General features: G+C 44.1%; 1 protein-coding gene across 1 annotated transcript in view; it reads right to left on the bottom strand.

Moving 5' to 3' along the window:
- The window catches only part of LOC307244878 (glycogen debranching enzyme-like), a gene marked incomplete at its 5' end in the record, with an annotated part of 42,691 nt that overhangs the window by 4,971 nt on the left and 19,156 nt on the right, over positions 1-18,564 (bottom strand). The window contains 16 exons of the mRNA XM_080020245.1: positions 2,143-2,272; positions 2,845-2,956; positions 4,862-5,087; positions 5,776-5,878; positions 7,311-7,483; positions 7,714-7,847; positions 8,195-8,331; positions 8,629-8,759; positions 9,468-9,602; positions 10,458-10,570; positions 11,179-11,303; positions 11,572-11,722; positions 12,894-13,049; positions 13,786-13,887; positions 14,662-14,825; positions 17,896-18,019. Of these exons, the coding sequence (XP_079876371.1) occupies positions 2,143-2,272; positions 2,845-2,956; positions 4,862-5,087; positions 5,776-5,878; positions 7,311-7,483; positions 7,714-7,847; positions 8,195-8,331; positions 8,629-8,759; positions 9,468-9,602; positions 10,458-10,570; positions 11,179-11,303; positions 11,572-11,722; positions 12,894-13,049; positions 13,786-13,887; positions 14,662-14,825; positions 17,896-18,019 (2,216 nt within the window). The remainder of the gene's footprint in view (positions 1-2,142; positions 2,273-2,844; positions 2,957-4,861; positions 5,088-5,775; positions 5,879-7,310; positions 7,484-7,713; positions 7,848-8,194; positions 8,332-8,628; positions 8,760-9,467; positions 9,603-10,457; positions 10,571-11,178; positions 11,304-11,571; positions 11,723-12,893; positions 13,050-13,785; positions 13,888-14,661; positions 14,826-17,895; positions 18,020-18,564) is intronic.

Genomic DNA, 18,564 nt, shown 5'->3' with positions numbered 1-18,564 from the left:
GAGCCTTCTTCCTGGAGTTCCGCTCACGCGTGATAGAGTGGGTGGACTGACGAGAGTCTGGTGGCACCGTTTTTAAACAGGCTGTCTGAGTCCCTCAAGGATGTACTAGTGGCACGATACCCATCCAATAAACTGGAAACCCTGATCTTGCTATCGATACGGGTGGATAACCGCCTCCGATAACGGGATTAAGAGAGAGCCTGTCAGTTCTCTGTTCCACCTCCTCATTGTCTCTGATGCCAGAGGCAGGTCTGCCTCCCTCAGGGCGGTTCCGGCCACCACCGCTGTTTCCTACGCTGCGTCCCCCCCTCGCGGAGGAGTGGATGACTTTCTTCCCCCGACCCGGAATCCATGCTGATGGCCAGGGCCAGACTCACCACCCTCGAGCACCGTCGGAGTCCAGAGTCTATGCTGCCTGTCCTCAGCTTTCAGGAAAGGGGTGGGCACGTTACTAAATGAGGTTAGTGGCGAGCCGATCTGTTCCTCTCAAGCAGTCAAGGCCCCGTATGCAGTTGCCTGCCAGCCTCCGCTGGAAAGACTTACTGTATCACTGCTGGTTTCTGCTCTTATTGACTCTGGTGCTGACGGGTGTTTTATTGATCCATCCCTGGTGACTCAACCAGGTATTTCCACGGTACCTTTAGACACCCTGATAGACGCCAGCTCCCTGGCTGGACATCGCATCGGCCGAGTGACGCAGCTCACGCAGCCCATTGGTCCCCTGATATTCAAATACCACCAGGAGGAGATCCAGTTGCATCCGATTGAGTCTCCCCATCTTCCTACTGTGTTAGTTACCCTTGGTTAAAACTGCATAATCCTCACATTGATTTGGAATCATGCACCGTTTTAGACCGGAGTTCTTTTTGCCACGGCCACTGTCTCAAACTTAATACACCGGTTCTACATTTTATCTGTAGCTTTCAGTTCCCCCGAGTATCCTGACCTCACCAGAGTACTGTCGGTGTATCATCCCCCTACGGAGGTCTTTAGTAAGACCTGTGCTGCCACATCATCAGCCATACGATTGTGCTTTAAACGCCTATGATCTGGTGCGCATCCTGGAGGGGAAGGCTGTTTTTACACCTCATTTTTGTTGCGACTATACAACAAACCACTTCAGTCCAGTGGCGGTAATGCAGAAGATTTACTGTAAAAAAAAAAAAAAAAAAAAAAAAAAAAAAAGATCCACTCTCACTTTTAAGATTTTATTATCAACTTTGAAAAATATTAAAAACATGAGTTGGCACACGGGGAATCAAAATCTTACTTGCTACCCTATACGCACTACATGTCAGTTAGTGTGTTCATACATATACACACCCTACACACTTATCATAAAAAAAACCCCAAAAAAAACAGGTTGTTTTTTGAACAAATGGATCATTTTTAGAACAAAACTAACTGTAAATACAGTCTGTTTCTGGCTGCATATTTTCAAAAATTGGGGGGGGGGGGGGGGGATTCCGTCAGGGATCATTCATCTTCAGTCCTGTGGATGTCTCCCTCCTGTCTCGCTGGTTCCTGTGCCACCCAGCTGTTGTGGATTTGTAAACACCCCATGTGTATTTATTTCCTGTCCTCAGCGTGTCTTGTTGCTAGTTCTTCATTCCTTCTATTTTTGATTTTACCCGGGCCCTTTGAGTACTACCGTCTAAAAGTTCCCTGTGTGCACAGTTTCCCTATTGTTCTTCTTAAAAACCTTTAAATAAAAGCTTTAAAAATCTCTGAATGGCTTAGGGCCAAAATAATTTAATACATTTGCTCCTCCCATATGAACCGTTCCCCCCTCTTAGGTCATCTAGGAGCAGTCTACGTGGAAACCATGGAAAACAAGGAGATGCAGCATTTAGTTACTAAGCGACACATTGTGAGAACAAATCTCCAGATGATGGGGTGTGAGGAGGGGACAGCCTTCCATCCCTGCCATGGTATGAATGACTGTTCTTTAGGAATGCATAGCCCATTCACACCTAATGGCACCTTGTAGCACCCAGAGAAACCCACGAGAACATGGAGAGAATGCGAAAACTGCATGCTGAAAGATTCCAGAGACCAGATTCAAACTCCGGTCTCCCACGCGATTAAAACAGCCGTATGGCCAAATTTGATCCCAGTGTAATAAAATGAAAATAAAATTACCTGGGTGTGGCAGGGACTCCCTTGTTATGGCCTCTCTCGCCCATCTTGTCCATCCAGGTCCCACAGTTGAAGCGATTTCCTCCGTAGACAAAGCCACTGTCCAGGTCAACCTTGGCCTCCACGTTAAACCCTAGAAGTATATATAAATATACAGTATAAATACACACACACACACACACACACACACACACACACACACACACACACACACACACACACACACACACACACACACACACACACACACACACACACACACACACACACACACACACACACACACACACACACACACACACACACACAGCCCCATCAACAAAACTGTTCTTGAAAACCAAAGTCAATTGGTGTTAACTTTTCAGGAATTCACCACTGCAAATTCTACTTGCCCATACATCCGTGATACTAAAGGGAACTAAATGTGCTCAAAATAGAACAGAATTACTTCCAAACTAAGGAAGTGAAGTTGCCTTAAAAATATATATTATTTATTTATTATTTATCTGAGAGCACCAAACATAGCCAGTATTTATCATCACATGTGAGAACCACTCCAGGGAATTGTACTGAAAGTTTGACAAGGAGTAAAAAGCAGTTTCCAAGATTAAGAAAGTTGATAACATGCTTTGACTCCTATGCCTAGAAGTAGGACCAGCTTTACATCCCGGAAAACATGTCCTACTCTGAGCACTCTGTGCAAACCTTCATCGGTCATGTTGCGGTCTGTCTGCAGCCCGGCATTCCTCTCTCGGAACTGAATGCCCTGCAGGTGGCGCTGCATGGCCTCCTGTATCACATCATACAGGGGCTGGTCCTGGTGAGAGAACGCCATGTGAACACACTACACTGCAAAAAGTGAACTCTTTCAAGCCAGAAAATATTAAATACAAAATGTAGTTTTATTTTTTGTTTCAATGAACCGCTCTAGAATCACACGTATGACATTATTCAGCTAACTTTGATAAAATACGTCTTTGACAACTTTACTTTTTTTGAGAAACAGCAAATTCAAGATTCAAGAATGAAGATGTTTATTTATCACATATATATATATATATATATATATATACATACACACAGTACATACGAGCATACATATATGCAGTGAAATGTCATTGCAACGCACCAGGAGATTATGCACAATAAATACTACCACTAACACAATAGCTATCTAATTACTAACTAAAACTACTACTAACCTAAAACGTAATTCAGTTTGTAAATAGAATAAAATACGAGTAAAAAGGTTATATAATGGGTGGGGATACAAAATAGAAATGAGAGGAATACACTATTATGTAAATACAGAAATGTGTAGTAAAGTGGCATGTCAATAAAGTGAGGTAGTGTGTATGGAGATATACAGTACAGTATACAACAGTACGGCACAGCAATACAGCACAGTATACAGTTACCTAGAACAGTGATACAGTATGCAGTAAAGTATGCAACATATGGTACACTAAGGTAGTGGGGCCAATATGAGGGTCTCAGTGAGGGCCCCTGGTGAGTTCAGTTGACAGTTCTAATGGCTTGCGGGAAGAAACTCTGTCTCAGTCTCTCCGTCCTGTTGTTGGGGTGGTGAGGATCCTTCATTATCCTGCGGGCTCTGCTACTACACCTCCTGGTGTATAAGTCCAGCAGGGAGGGGAGGGTAGTTCCAGTGGTACGTTGGGCTGAACGCACCACCCTCTGCAGGGCCCGCCCGTCCTGAGCTGTACAGTTCCCAAAACAGGCAGTGGTGTTGCCTGTCAGGATGCTCTCCACCGCTCCAGAGTAGAAGGACTTGAGGATCCTCACCGAGACCCGGAATTTCTTCAGCTGCCTGAGGTGCTAAAGACGCTGCCTCGCCTTTCTCAGATTGTCTGTATGTAAAGTCCTTGTTAAGTCCTCCGTGGCTGTTGACTCCCATGTACTTGTACTCCCATGCTAGCGGTGTTGCCAGCCTCAAACAGTGCATAAAAGGAGTTCAGTTCTTTGGCTTGGGAGGCGTCCACACTCGTGGCTGGGGAGGAGCTGCTCTTGTGGTTTGTAATAGTCCACAGCCCCTACCGCAAGCATCTGGTGTCTCGTTGCTCCATCGATAACTCCACTGTGTCGCTGTGTGTCCGTTTAGCGTCCCTCACCGCCCTCCACAGTTTATAGGATGCTGCTTTGTAATTGTCCATATTTACGGATACAAGACCTTCGTTGTAAGTGGCAGTGCGAGCATTCAGAGCGCCGCGGATGGATTTATCGACCCACGGTTTCAGGTTTGGAAATATCCGAACTTTCACCACAGGAATGATGCTGTCCGCTAACATAGCTATGAAGCTCATAGCTCATTCTTGGAATTTCGAGAGTGGATTTTGTTCAGTGAAATAACTAACTTTTGAAAGAGAACAGCAGTATTTAAAGCTCTCTTCTTTGAAAGCAAACATTTAAATACAACTTTCCTTGTTCTATAGTTATCTACATTTTTGAAAATAATTACGAGAAAATTGAGGTTTTTGAACAAATTTGTTTAAAACAGCATTTCAAAATTTTGCCCTTTGAGCTATATGTTCGATTTCCTCCTTTTTGCTATTTTACTTATTTTTAATTAGTTGTTTTACACATGTTTCTTGCTTTCTTTTTTTCTTGTGAAGAATTCAGCACAAGTGCTTGATAAATAAAGTTTATTATTGTTGTTATTGTTATCATCATTATTACTATGATCACCACCACGCCGAGGTCTTACCCATGCTCCGGCAGGCTGGGGCTCAGAGACGTTGGTGGGGTACATCCTGGACACGGGGCACATGAGGATGGCGGCTCCGCTGGGCACCAGGGTGCAGTAGTCCTGGATGCACTGCAGCCACCACCACACAGCGTCGCGACAGTTGTAGCGCGCACCAGTCCCCTGGCCCAGCAGGTTGGGGATCAGGCCGTAGCGCAGCGTCCCCGCAAATGCCAGAATGATGTTCCTAATTGCGCATTCCATGATTAAAGGAAGTAATAATAATACAAAAAGGTAGTTAAGACTTTTATATCTAGTTCACAAGCATGCCTCATGCTAAAGAGGTCATGTTTAAAATTTAGATTAAAGATGTAGATTTTAAGTTTCAGATACAGATTTATATTTATATTTAAATTCAAGATTTAGATTTAGGATTATATTAAAAATATTTAGGATTTTATATTAAATATTTATATGTAGGATTTAGGTTTTAGATTTTATATTGAGATGTAAAGTTTTGATTTAATATATAATTCTTATCTTTATTCTTATCTATTATGTGAAAAAGTAGTTGTAGTACTGTAATAGTAATGCATTTTTGTGGGGTGATATTTCACTAAATCCGTGGAAAATGGTGCAAAGTTTGGGCTAAATCTGGAAAATGTGAAGCACGTTTTTGAGCAGTGGCGGAAGTTTACAAACGGCACCCCATAAGAGACCCGGAGATCAGAGGTAATGTTATATTTTAGTATTAAAAGTTACTTGAGCTCGCAGACTGGGACACAACTAGGGAGCAGGGTATCAGATACAAGTGTGGATTTACATGTATTTCCTGGTTCCTTGGAATCAATAACAATAACACAAAAAGAATACATTCAGAATCATTTTTGTTGTTGTTGTTACTCGACTGAATAAGAGCCGTGCTCCAGCCTCACCTGGCTTCCAGGTGTCGGCCAGTCAGCAGCATCAGGCCCCGCAGGGCGATGAAGGTGTCTCTTCCCCAGCAACGGAAGTTCCCAGAGGAGAAGTGGGGGAGCCCTAACGGACCGGAGGAACATCGTCAGGGATCATCACGTGGTGCTGGTAAATATGCGTGTGTGTGTGTGTGTTGGCGTTTGTTCAAAAATCCGCATCACTGGGGGGCAGCGATTGGCGATATACGATTTTATCAGTTCGTGCACGCATGTGCGCAGTGGGGTTGGTGTGCTCATAGAACAGTCTAATGTGGCAAATGTGGTCTCCCCGTTACAGAAGTGCAGGATTTATTATTTACAAGTAAAGTGTTTACACAAAAAGTTTTTACATAATTAAATCTCAAAGCAACCAAAAGCAAAAACAAAATATTTTGTTTCATATATGCAGGAAAAAACCCCCAAATAAATAGATGTCAAATAAAAAGACCGGCACGGGAGCCGGGGCGCACCGCTGTCTTGAGAAACAAAAAAGCTCTGCTCTAATTCTCCGAGTTAGGTTTACATTTTTTATTTTCCATACAGGTAAGAAACTAAGTGTGGCGGGCCAAGGGGGCGTGGTCAAGCCGCCGCTGCAGGCTCCCACCCGGGGGGCTGCTCAGCTGCTGCGTATCGGGCGAATCCATGGAGGTGCTCCGTGGATTCGTCCGATCCATCGATTTGTTGTCCCTGCAGTGAGGGATGGCGTGCTAGTGGGACATGGTGCGGGCCGGGCAAGACTCTACCCAAGGTGCCAGACACGTCACGGCGGGAGCGCACCTAAATGCCGGTCCAGTGGACGATTTCCTTATTTGCCTGCGAGCCTTGAAGTTGTCCCTTTGGCCCACATGCCGCATTTTGTTTCAACCCTGTCAATAAATACACCCCACCGGCACTGTTTCGCCTCCGCCTGCCTCCTCTCTCATTCCCTGGCCCTGGACCAGAACACACCTCTACACTAAGGAAACAAAAAAAAAATCGAAATCTTTCTCTATGAGATCATATTATATATTGCTATATTATAAGATTTGCATATTAAGCAGCAAGTACGTGAAGGGGGGGGCTTCTTATCAGGCGTGGTTTACTTTAAGCGTTAATGGGTATTGAGGTAGCGGATTGTCTGGGCAAGATATATTCATGAGGAACTCCTCATGAACTTCGCACCTCGTTCCTCTCTTCTGGAGGAACAAGAGATATCACTTAGTTTTGGAGTAAATCTGTCATATCCCAGGTCAGGGCTTTGATGTCCTTGTGGATTCCCTCATCACTTCCCATCAATAACTAACCGCTCTGCTCAAACAACTTAATGAGAAATGGTAGGAGACAGTTTGCAGAGGACATCCTGGTACATCTGGTGTACTATTTGATGCATTCTATAGTTGCATACACACCAAAAATGCTCAGGAAACAACATGAACATAAACGAAATGCGTATAACTAAGTATGCCGGTGTGTGAATTTGGACGCCGCAAAAGAGGCATGCACACAAAAGCAATCAGGGAGGGAATGAAACGGGCGACCTGCTGCCAGAGACACGCAGCACTGCTCCGCGTGACCAGCGGTGGCGAGGCAACGGGGGCCGTCCTTGAGGCGTGGTGAGAGTGGGGGCAGGGCCACGCAGCGGCCCACCCCGCACATCTGCACGGAGCCCAAGGCCAGCTGTTTGACCAGGCTGGAGCCGCTCTGCACAAAGCTGCACAAAAGCGGGCAGGGAGACACAAAAACGGCTGAAATATATATCCGGACCATCACGCTGGACAATTTTCATGGACAATAATACAATTAAAAATTCCACAGAGTAAGGGAACGTGGACTGGTTTTCGGTAAAAGTTTCCGGCGGTGGCGTAATTGCCGGATTGCCAAAAGAACGTCACAGTACATACATGCCCTGAAAACCCACTGAAGATAGTTGCATTCACTGACCTTGACATCTGCTTGAAGGTGGCTTCCAGGGCGGTCGTGTAGGCTCCCAGGACGATGGCGTCGAAGTAGCAGGGCACGAGGTAGCGTGGAATGTGTTTCAGGTAGTCAAACATGGCCTGGAACCACTTCCCCACCTGAAAGACACCAGAGGGGGCGCTGTGATCTACTTCAGGTGGAAGGTGCCAATGTATTTACCTTCAGACACAAGTCCATCATTTATTTCGAGTGTCCTCATTAAGTTTTCCTTTGCAAAATATGCTTTTTATGTGCTTTCCTTTTTGGCTTTTAGCAATGCATCATTTTGAAAATAGGCTTTTAATCTTTTAACTTTCATCAAAAGCTTTTAAATTTGTGCAAGATTAACTCAAAAATTCATCTTTAACGTGCCTTTTTAAATTTAGAAGCAGCTACTGTATTGAACATTGGAATCTTGCAGAATTCCCCATGATCATCAAGGTGATTAACTTAAGGTTGATCTCACCTCTCCCAGGGCCCCTCCCTTGACCAGCAGTCGGTTGGAGACGTAGTCGATCATCCAGTCGCCCTCCCTCAGGTTGTTGCAGAACGGGTGGCCCAGGTCATTTTTCGGACGCATCTCCGTCATGACTGACATCAGACCTAAGGAGGAGGTTTACACTGCACGGTAAAGGGCTACAGCTTGTTATCTATCTGGATTCAGACCAGATAGACCAAGACTGCACGCTACCTGTTGCTCAATGCTAGGCTGTAGAGGGGGGCACCTAGCCTAGCTTGTGCGAAATTAGGGAAATACACCCTCCGGCATCTTGTGATCTTGTTTTAAACACTGCTACATTCTGAACTATTTTTGAGTTTCCCTATGAATAATGTCATATTGTTAAAATTGGACCTAAACGCAAGTTAAAGTTTTGGTGAGATTGCATGGTGAGATGGTACCTTGCAGGCCTCCATATTTGAGCCGCTGCCAGGAGGGGACATTGTAGCATCCTCCCCCGTCCTCCCTTTCCTCCGGATCGCAGCGATATAGCAGCGTGTTCATGTCGGCCAGGGTGAGAGTGGACATAACCCTGGTGTGGAGTGAAGCAGAGGGAGGGTAAACAGCACCAGAGGCAGCGTGAGCTGGGAGTGCAGCGGGGGCCAAACTGACAGCAATCAAGCATTACAGTTTTTCAGTTTATTGCCTTTGAGAGGAAACAATAAAATGACGTTTCTCTCCGTGGCTCCGTTCTGGGAGAACGGCCACCAACATTAGTAGAAGTATTTGTACATCTATTTATAACAAAGCGGTGAAAGTTCAAGTCCTCCATTTGTCATTCTACCCTGGGGAACATAACCTCCTTTATTGTTCTTCCAAGCCCATCATTAACTGGCATTTGACTGTAGCCTCATCATGTTAAAATTCTTCAAGTTGGTCACTGGTCCGTACATGAAGACGTTTAAGTGTCCTGATTATTCAACCGATGGCTATTATTACATTGTATTATTCATTTTTATTTGTGGTAGTGATGGTATTATTATTATTATTATTATTATTATGATTTCTATTATTATTAAGCTGATAAATTTTTTTTTTGATATTATTACATCATTAGTTAATATAACTGGCTGTAATCAATAGTCGTAAAAGTACCAGCAAAAGCGGGGCAGCAACAGCTTTGTTTAATTATTAGCCGTGTTAAATACATAACACAAAAATAGCTCTTAACGCTGCAGAGCTACGTTGCCCGTCCCCTGTATGAAAGGGGCCATAATCTTATAACAGCCTCTCAACTTACTTCTCTAGTGGGGTGGTGAGGATGTCGGGGGTGCTGCTGGGGGTCAGGCTTCCTTTCCTGTAGAGGGGGCTGAACTGGATGAGGTGGCGTCTCAGGGTCCCCACAAGCTCCTGGGACCGGGGGTCCAGACTCACTCTGCGGGGGAGACACAGAACGAAGGCCGCTTTGCACGCCGCTGTCCGACGGGGAGGAAGAAAGGTCCTCCGGAGAAAATGATTCATTCATTGATGTTCACTCGCTCACTCGTCCCTTCAGCGAATGCCATTTGCATTGTGTTTCGGGGTGGTCACGTTGTGTTGCATTTCACGACAACTCTCCCGTCATAAGCCTGAATGAGCCTGCCTGATCCCCGGCAGCGCGCGTAGAAAGCAGTATGGATACTCGCTTTCTACAGTTCACCCCCCCCCCAATCACACTGGAAACATGAAACGCCCCTTTTCTGCTGCGTTCATAAAGTTGAACGTTACAGATCAGAAAAAATAGAGAAAGGCTGACTCGTCTTCTGGCAATGCGAAAGGACTGGATCGTCTATGTAGTGTGGGGATGGTATGGGTTGAGCAGCCACACCTGTCCCGGGTCTAGGTAACTGGGGCCCAGGATCAGGGTGGCTGCATACCTGTTGCTCGTTGGTTGGTCTGACGAGCAACAGGTAAAACCCCCATCCCCACACTCACTCAGGAGAGGAGCCCTTGTCATGACACATGTCCCTCTGCTCCTGGGCTTATTTCACCTAGCCCACTCTCTACTGTGTCTAACCTTGGTATTGCTCAAATCAAGACAAGCATGCCATTGTAATCAATGGATGACAATGGGCATTGCATGTCATGACTGTTACTGTAACACTTACTTACTCGTGTTTCTGCTTCATGGGGGAGACAAAAGAAAAGCATAATGGATGCCTCCAACACAATGAAGAAATAGCTTTACACGTTAGTTGAAAGCATATGCGAACCGGTTTGACGTCAATTTTGAGTTTGAGTCTTTGCAAACCTGAAGACAATGATGCTCCCTGGGGTGAGGTTCTCAAACAGGATCTCCTGCACAAATTCACCGCCGCCCTTGGACGCAACGTCGGCCTGCTTCACAATCTGGCTGTCCTTCAGCTGCTCAATTACACACATTGACCATAATGTATCAGTGTGGATTCAGAAACATTGGTCAATGTCAGTCGGTCGCTGTTTCCTTGGCGGCTGCTGAGATTTCAAGTTTAAAACGAGCCGTCGGTAACAGGTTTCATGTTTCGGAGGAATTTGCCTTCACCCCGCCCCCAGAAAATTTGACATACCAGTGCTGGTACAGATAGCTTTATTTGAAGCCCAGTTACTAATATAAAGCCTTTCTCAATATATATATATATTTTTTTCATATTGGAAAATAATTACCCCCTGGGTCCTATCTTATCTTACCTTCAATACTCAATTAGATTATTCAGATACTGCTTCAAAATAATGCTTCAGTCCCCCAAAAGATAGCTTCAGCCTGAACACAGAACTAGTCAACCAAAGTATAAATAACTTAACATTACAGTTAAGTACCGAACTTGAGCAGTCAACACACCTCATGAAGACTAGTGTAAGGATAAGGGGATGTCCTTAGCATTGAAGTAAATACCACACCAAACCTTTAACTTTCACCAGAGTAGACCTTTTAGGATATTTATATATTATACATAAGTACCTTAACCCAATAAACACAAACACACGCACAGTACCTGGATGTGCTCCCTGATCTCGACGGTGTAGTCCGACAACCCGTTGACGCTCTTCGCATCCTTGGCGTAGGAGCTGTTGGTCCTTTTCATTGTGCGGGCTTCAAGCACCACCTCATCAATCTTACCTGCACATATCAAAACAAGCTTTGTCAACGACGAAGGGCTTCCGTGGACGTCCGCGGGCAGTTTTCACCCCATGTAGTGATACACAGTGAGGGTCTGAGACAGCTTACGATGTACATACTGTAATAAGCTATATAATAATAATTCATATTTATAATTTATACTAACAATAATTGATCCTGCTCATAGTATCACATTTTGTATATTTGTATACCTTAAATATAAATTTTTTACTTTTGAACCAAATTGTGTGTGTGTGTGTGTTTGTACCTGGGATGAACATAGGAGGAACATAATGGCTGTAGCAATGTGTCTCGGGGTCCTTGAACGCGGTTCGAGACACCGCCACAACGGACTGATGGCTGCTGGGGCAGTGCCTAGTCACCGCAACTATGTCCTCGTCCACCTGGTCCACATAGACCTAGCGACAAGAGGAGATGGGAGCATGCTGTGATCTCGCGAGAAGACGAAATTGAATACAGATTGAACATGGCGCCATATATATATATATATGCACACACACACACACACACACACACACACACACACACACACACACACACACACACACACACACACACACACACACACACACACACACACACACACACACACACACACACACACACACACACACACACACACACACACACACACTTTAAAAAAAGGAACACTGCACGAAAGCAAAGTGGAGGACCTCGAGGATTACATTGATTTTTTTTTATAATGAGTACGTCATGGAAGAGGATCAGGACCGCAATAATCCAGCGAAAATAAAGAAGACAGACTCAGCAACAGACACAGATGATCTAATCCCGAGTGCCGTAGAGGTCAGTGTCTTGGATGAGGTTAACAAGAAACTGGACATGCTTGGTCCACTTCTCCAGCACCCTCCTGGTTGCATCCCTCTCTTTTCCTCCCTCATTTACTGCCATAACTATGACAGGAAGAGGCCACGTGACCAATTGTTGTTCCAGTTTTCCTGGACCAAATTAACTGTTTTTCAATACATGTTGTCGTCCAGTGTTTATGTTTTTGTGTAAATGTTGTTTTGTTTCTATGTTTAATTGTCTCACCCGTGGTGATTCTCCCCTTCTTGGAGTAGTGATCAGTTGTTTATAGACCAAAACATCATAAATAGTTCTCTAAAGAGGGGGGTTGGTGGTGGTTCTCTATAACCAAAAACTGTGCTCTTGTCATCCTACAGGTCGTCTACAGGACAGAGTTATTGCAGCAGTTCTTGATGGTTTAAGAATGAATAAAGAGTTGCAGTGCAGGTTGAGAAGTTGAACTTGCAAACTAACTCTGTCCTGGATGCAATGGCAAACAAATACTCTGTGTTGTATGCCCAGCATGCTGAGAGCACAGGTTTAAAAAAAATTTAATAAATAGACCTAGCGACAAAAAAGAAAAATGAGCTCTGTTGTTTGCAATGAAATAAGAATTGAAGGATAGCTTTGCCGTTTTTCCAGTATCCAAATCAGTTTATACCTTAAAATAAATCATGAATAAAATGTTGTTGTTCAAGAATAATAGCAGTAATGTCACATTTTAAAGGTGCTTCGGCAGATAAAATGGGTCCCCCAGCCCACCTGAGTGAAGCCCTTGGCAGCCAGCTCCTGGTGCAGCTTGTTGAGGGCCAGTTTGCCGGCCAGGACGCCCGTCTGGAGGTTGACCTCCCCCGGGTCAGAAGGCTTGGCCTCAGGGTTCCAGCGGGTGTACATGCGCTCCTCTTCTACCAAGGAAATCTAGACAGCAGCACAGGACACAGAGAGAGAGAGAGAGAATCTGTGTCCGGCACACGTCCCAAACTGTGTTCACTTTTTTAGTTTCGCCTTCATCGCCTTAGTCGTCATTTCTATCCCGGTTTGATTCGAGTCGTCTTAGACAATAGCTTGAGTTGGAATTGAATCGACCAGGACTTCATCGTAGTTTGTCGTTGTCAGTCAGAGAAAATTCATTTTTATTGATTTTAATTCTGTTATTTCAGTCCAAATCAAGTTTCTTCTGCCCTAAATTTCGTTTAAATTTAGCCTTCTAATTATTATTATTTTTTTAATCACAATTTAGTCAGATGTGAAATTCGCCAGAAAAACAAATTTACATTTTGTTCCTTTGTTGTGCTCTGTAGTTTTAAAACGTTCAGTAGAAGTAGTCTTAAACCTCTCGAGTATGTGAATAGGGCATTCATCTTTGTCATTAAGATAAATATATAGCACGCAGAGAACCAAAAACCCAAATCGTATTTAAGCCCAGACTCATTTGAAATGCTGATATGTGGCACCGTTGGTTAAATTGATTGTTTTGGCTCTGATTCTTTTTTTTTTCTTTCTGTATCATATATTTCATCCCGCAGTGTGTTCTGATTGTACAAACGATAAGATGAACAAGTGCAGAGGAATGAGCAGGTGTGTGTGTGTGTGTGTGTGTGTGTGTGTGTGTGTGTGTGTGTGTGTATCTAATTCCTAATCCACCTGATTCTACCTTGTGCGGTACCAGCTCGTCATATCCCCTAGTGCTGCCTGTGGCGCAACAGGCCATGGAGACGATAGCAGAGCTGGGGAGGGAGTCGTAGACAGAGCGCACCTAAAAAAAAAAAATGTAAATTAAAAAACTGGCAAATGGTTGAATAGGAGAAGTATGTTAAAAACCTTTGTATATTAAGACAATATACTGTATAAAGTGCAACGGTAATGGAGAAAAATATTTTTCAGACTCCACCTTTTTACATAACTTCAGAAAGGAATTCATGCCATGTTTATGTGAAATGTACGGGCCAAATGAAAAGATTGAATTCCATGTTAAAAAATATATATTTTAGTTCAGAGATTAATGTCAGAATTTTGTGAAAAAAGTCTGAATTCTGACCTTATTATCAGTATTGGCTCAATGGAATTGCTTGACCTTTCCAACTTTCCAAATTATTGCTATAAAATGAAACATTGCTGAATCCAAATAACATGTTGGGATGCTCGTGAATTGTTGATCACTGATTCTTTTTGAGTGTTCTATTATTGTGGTTAAGCATTAAAAAAATGTCATGAGTGGTGCAAAGATAAAAAAGTAATGATTTCTGCGGTCCACTATAGGGCGCAAAGCAGGATCCCATATGGGCCATCGTCAAGCTGTAAGCCAATTCGGCAATGCTCTTGGCTATCTCACATCATTCTACACCATCTAATGTGTGTGTCCAAATGCCTTGGCTGTGTGAGAAAGATTTAGTGCAATTTATCTATCCATCTCACAATAGCTATTATGGAATTACTTTGAACTGATCGTTTGTGAAACTGTGCATCCCTCGTGGGTTGTATGAAAGATTATTCAGTATGGAGCTTATTAGGAGTCGGGTGGCACATATACCTGGATGGGACACTCGTTTTCATGGGTGACATCTAGGAACATGGCATGGGCAATAGCGGGAACCAGAGGCCTGAGGCTGGGTTGGACAAAGGAGCCCACGGGCTCACCTCCAAAGCGGTACACAAGCCTGCCCTCCTCCTGGCTGTCCCCTGCACTCATGGCTCCTGGGAGAGACAGGCAGAGGTGCAGAAAGAAAGACTGGTGGAAATACAGATGGGCCAGAAAGCAACTTGATCATGGGATAGCCTTATCGATGCAGTTCAGATAGATTGACCCACATCGAAATACAAATTAAGCCAAAGCACAACCGCCTGTAAAATCGGGCGCAAGTACACTGTGGTGTGGGGATGGTTGTGGTTTGAGCAGCCCCACCTGACCTGGATCTAGGCGACTGGGATCACGGTGGCTGCATACCTGTGGCTCGTTGGTTGGTCTAACGAGCAGCAGGTTAAAGCCCCCATCCCCACACTCACTCAGGAGAGGAGCCCTGTCATGAAATGTTCTATCTGCTCCTGGCTGAGTCCAGCTGGCCCACCCTCTACAACAAAGTGGTGTTTACACCGCCCCCCCCCCCTTCTGTGTCGGAGGGCCTTGAAAGGCCACTGGGGTGGAGCGTGGTCGGAGAAACTGCCGCATAAACTAGTGCTGAAACAGAACCTATGGACAGCAGCTGGAGCTGAGACAATGGAAGAACACATGTAACATTATCCAAACGCTGCATTTTTGTTTCCAACTGTTGTAAATGTAGATGAAAATGTTAAATAATAACTTGAATGTTTTTTTTGCAAATACTGGTATGCATGTTTTGTAATGGATTGAAATGATCAAATCGCAACATTTCATTTTCAAAGTCATTGTTTGTGCATATTAATTCCAATTCAAATAGATAAATGGCGACATGACTTTTTATTTGAGTACATACTGTGAATTTTCTGGAACAGTTTGAAGATGAAAATACGAAAAGTAAATTGTCATTTTGATTGAGAATCTGCTTTAAGGCTATTTTGTGAAGTTACATATGTAGTATGCTTCCATATGAAATACACATGTAACCGCATGCCTAGTATATACCAAAATACTACAGCTAGGATTTTAATTAGGAACCTTTTTTTTTTCCAAGATCTTAAGTCAAATCATAAGGAAATCTCTTGATTTGAGATAGTCACAAGGTCTCGTGATGAGCCACCAGTAGTTTGGGAATATCAGGTTGTATTGACATTGAGGTTCAAATCATAGGTTCTATAACGTAACGTGGCTTTTTATGAATCCCTCAGAGGGAAATCATTTTCTTTGTTTTTGCCCATCCTTGTATCTCATGTATCTAGAAGCAATGGGCTGCCACGTAGCTGCACCCGGGGACCAACTCCAGATCTTGCCCGATGCCTTGCTCAGGGGCGTCAGCGGGTGTGTCTAACCCTGACGTGCATGTATTTAGTGGGTGGAGAACCCCGAGGAAACCCACGTTAATGTGGGGAGAACATGCTCCACACAGAAATGCCCCCGGGTTCGAACCCGGAACCTTCTTACTATGGGGCAACAGTCGAGACGTTGGGGGGGAAAAAAAAGTTTTGAAATGTGAGGTGCTGTCTCTAGAAAGCATGCGGGTGTGAAGGGCCAGAATCAGGGCAGGCCAAAAGGCACACCAACACACACACACACACACACACACACACACACACACACACACACACACACACACACAACATAAAACAAACACACACAGCATGCAGGCAGATGGTTTGAAATCCCCAAAACTAAGGTTTGGGAAAGCCTTCTTGTAAAAGAAACAAAAAACACCTGAATTTCCCACATGGTTTCCCCTGTATCTTTGGTCGTGGGCGGTGGTTTCGCTTTTTCTACAACACTGGATTTGACCAAGGGCTACTGACATATTCGTCTCTACACTCGAAAAGAAAACAAGGCCTCGTCCAATTCATATGGGTTGTTTGTACCAATTTGTCACACTTGTTTCGGTATATCTGGGGTACCACTTGAAAGGCGGACGGATGCACAGAAACACAGCAGCGGTCGCAGCCTGCCCAAAAAAAAGGACAGGTGAGGAGGTCCTTGGGGATGACCGGCTACTAAAATCCAGGACTTTCAGGGCCGGCCAGTCCCTTGAGAGACCTCACCTGGAAGGACGCTCGCAGTACAGTCCGGTGGACGGGGCAGTGCCGGTGAGTGTTTGAGAAGGTTGGTCCATAAATGCTCCATACACCTGACTTTTCTTTCTGTCTGGGGGGCTGGAGGCTCTTTTCTTCACACTGGTAATGTTCTGCTGTGGAACCTCTCCTCAATACAGAAGACCTCGTTTCCCTTTGTTTTCTACTTGAATGTAACAAAACTTGAAGTGTTGTATACTGTGCTGTAAATCTTCGCACACACTACCTCACTTTATTCACATATCTGTATATACATTATAGCCTATCCCATATACATAAGTCTTCCTCTTCATGAGTTATTTTTTTTTCTTGAGTTATTTAATACATTTTATTTAGTTTTATATATTATTCTATTTAGTTACTGCATTATGTTTTTGGAATCAGTTTCAGTTAGTCAAGTAGAAATTAGGTAGCTATTGCGTTCAGTCTAGAACATATTGTGCATAATCATCGGGTGAGTTGCATTGACATTTCACCGCAAATATGTATGGAAGTATATATATGTATGTGACAAATAAACCTCTTGAATCCTGAACAAAGCCTGCGCGTGCCGTTGCGTAACTTTACCGTGGTCTCCGTTGGTATGGGACTTTATTCTGTAAAAACTGGATTTTTTTTTTTTTTTTTTTGGAGTAAATACTCTTTACGTCTAAATAATAAATCCCGAAACACAGTTCTTCATCATCCTAAGCAGCTGTGAAACAAACTGATTGATCTGCCTCCTGACTCCCATCCCCCCCCTGTGATGCACATGTACGACAATTTTCTCTTCCACACTGTTTTCGACAATTAAGATATATTCTAAATAAATATTTTTGTCCTTTCTGCCTGCGAAAAGGTTTTTTTTTATTTCAAACCATCTCCTCAATGAGCCCAAGACTGTCAATTCATTGAAATAAACAACCTGATAGTCGCTCTTCAAAAGCTAAAAATGAGATTCAGATTCAGTGTCATGCTGTGCAAACAAATGGCCGGCCAGTTCTCTGCGTGCTGCGAGACCTCAAGCTGCATGTCGACGGGGGGCGTTTTCCAGTTCCCTTGAAAAGCGGGGGAGACGAGGAGGGCGCCGTACCTCGCACCACACTGGTGATCCCCAGGCGGTTTACAAACACATTGTCAATGACCTCGCTGCCCGTAAAGAGCTCCGCTATCACATAGAGGTTGGGCCTGATGGCTCTGGCCGCTGCAAGCATCGCCTACACAGAGCAACACACGTACAGATCACACAGACACAGGTCACAGGTACGCTCTGTCGCCTCGCCGCCCGACGCCGCCCCACGCGCTGAGGGCCCGCTGGCCCCCAGGAAATGGCAGCGCAAAATGTATTGTGTGTTTGCGAAGCAGCGCTGAAGCTATATAATGTAGCTTGTTTTTTTTTTTTTGTTATATGTCATTTACTTGTACGGCTTACGTGTTGTAGTAGACCGCTGGAAACCACGCCGCTTTTACTTGTATGACCCATTCCTTTTTGAAATCTAACCCTACATTTAACTAAGCAACAGTTTTCTTTGCGACTGGAATCAAATGCGCAGATTGCGATGATTAGAAAGGAATTTAAATTGTCACAATAACTGGTGTGACCCGGGCCTAACGCAACACCACAATATTGAAAATTTAAAAAAAGTACAGATGGGCAACATGGATTCACTCATTACTAAACTCACAGGGCGTTTCACATGATATCTGCTTATGCATTCAAAATCCCACGGTAAATAATCTAGTTGAGGTTCAGCACAAATTC

Source organism: Zeus faber, assembly GCF_960531495.2.
Source record: "Zeus faber genome assembly, chromosome: 19".
NCBI classification, from domain to species: Eukaryota; Metazoa; Chordata; class Actinopteri; order Zeiformes; family Zeidae; genus Zeus; species Zeus faber.
Note: the sequence above shows the minus strand (reverse complement) of the source record. Positions and strands in the feature narration are given on the sequence as shown.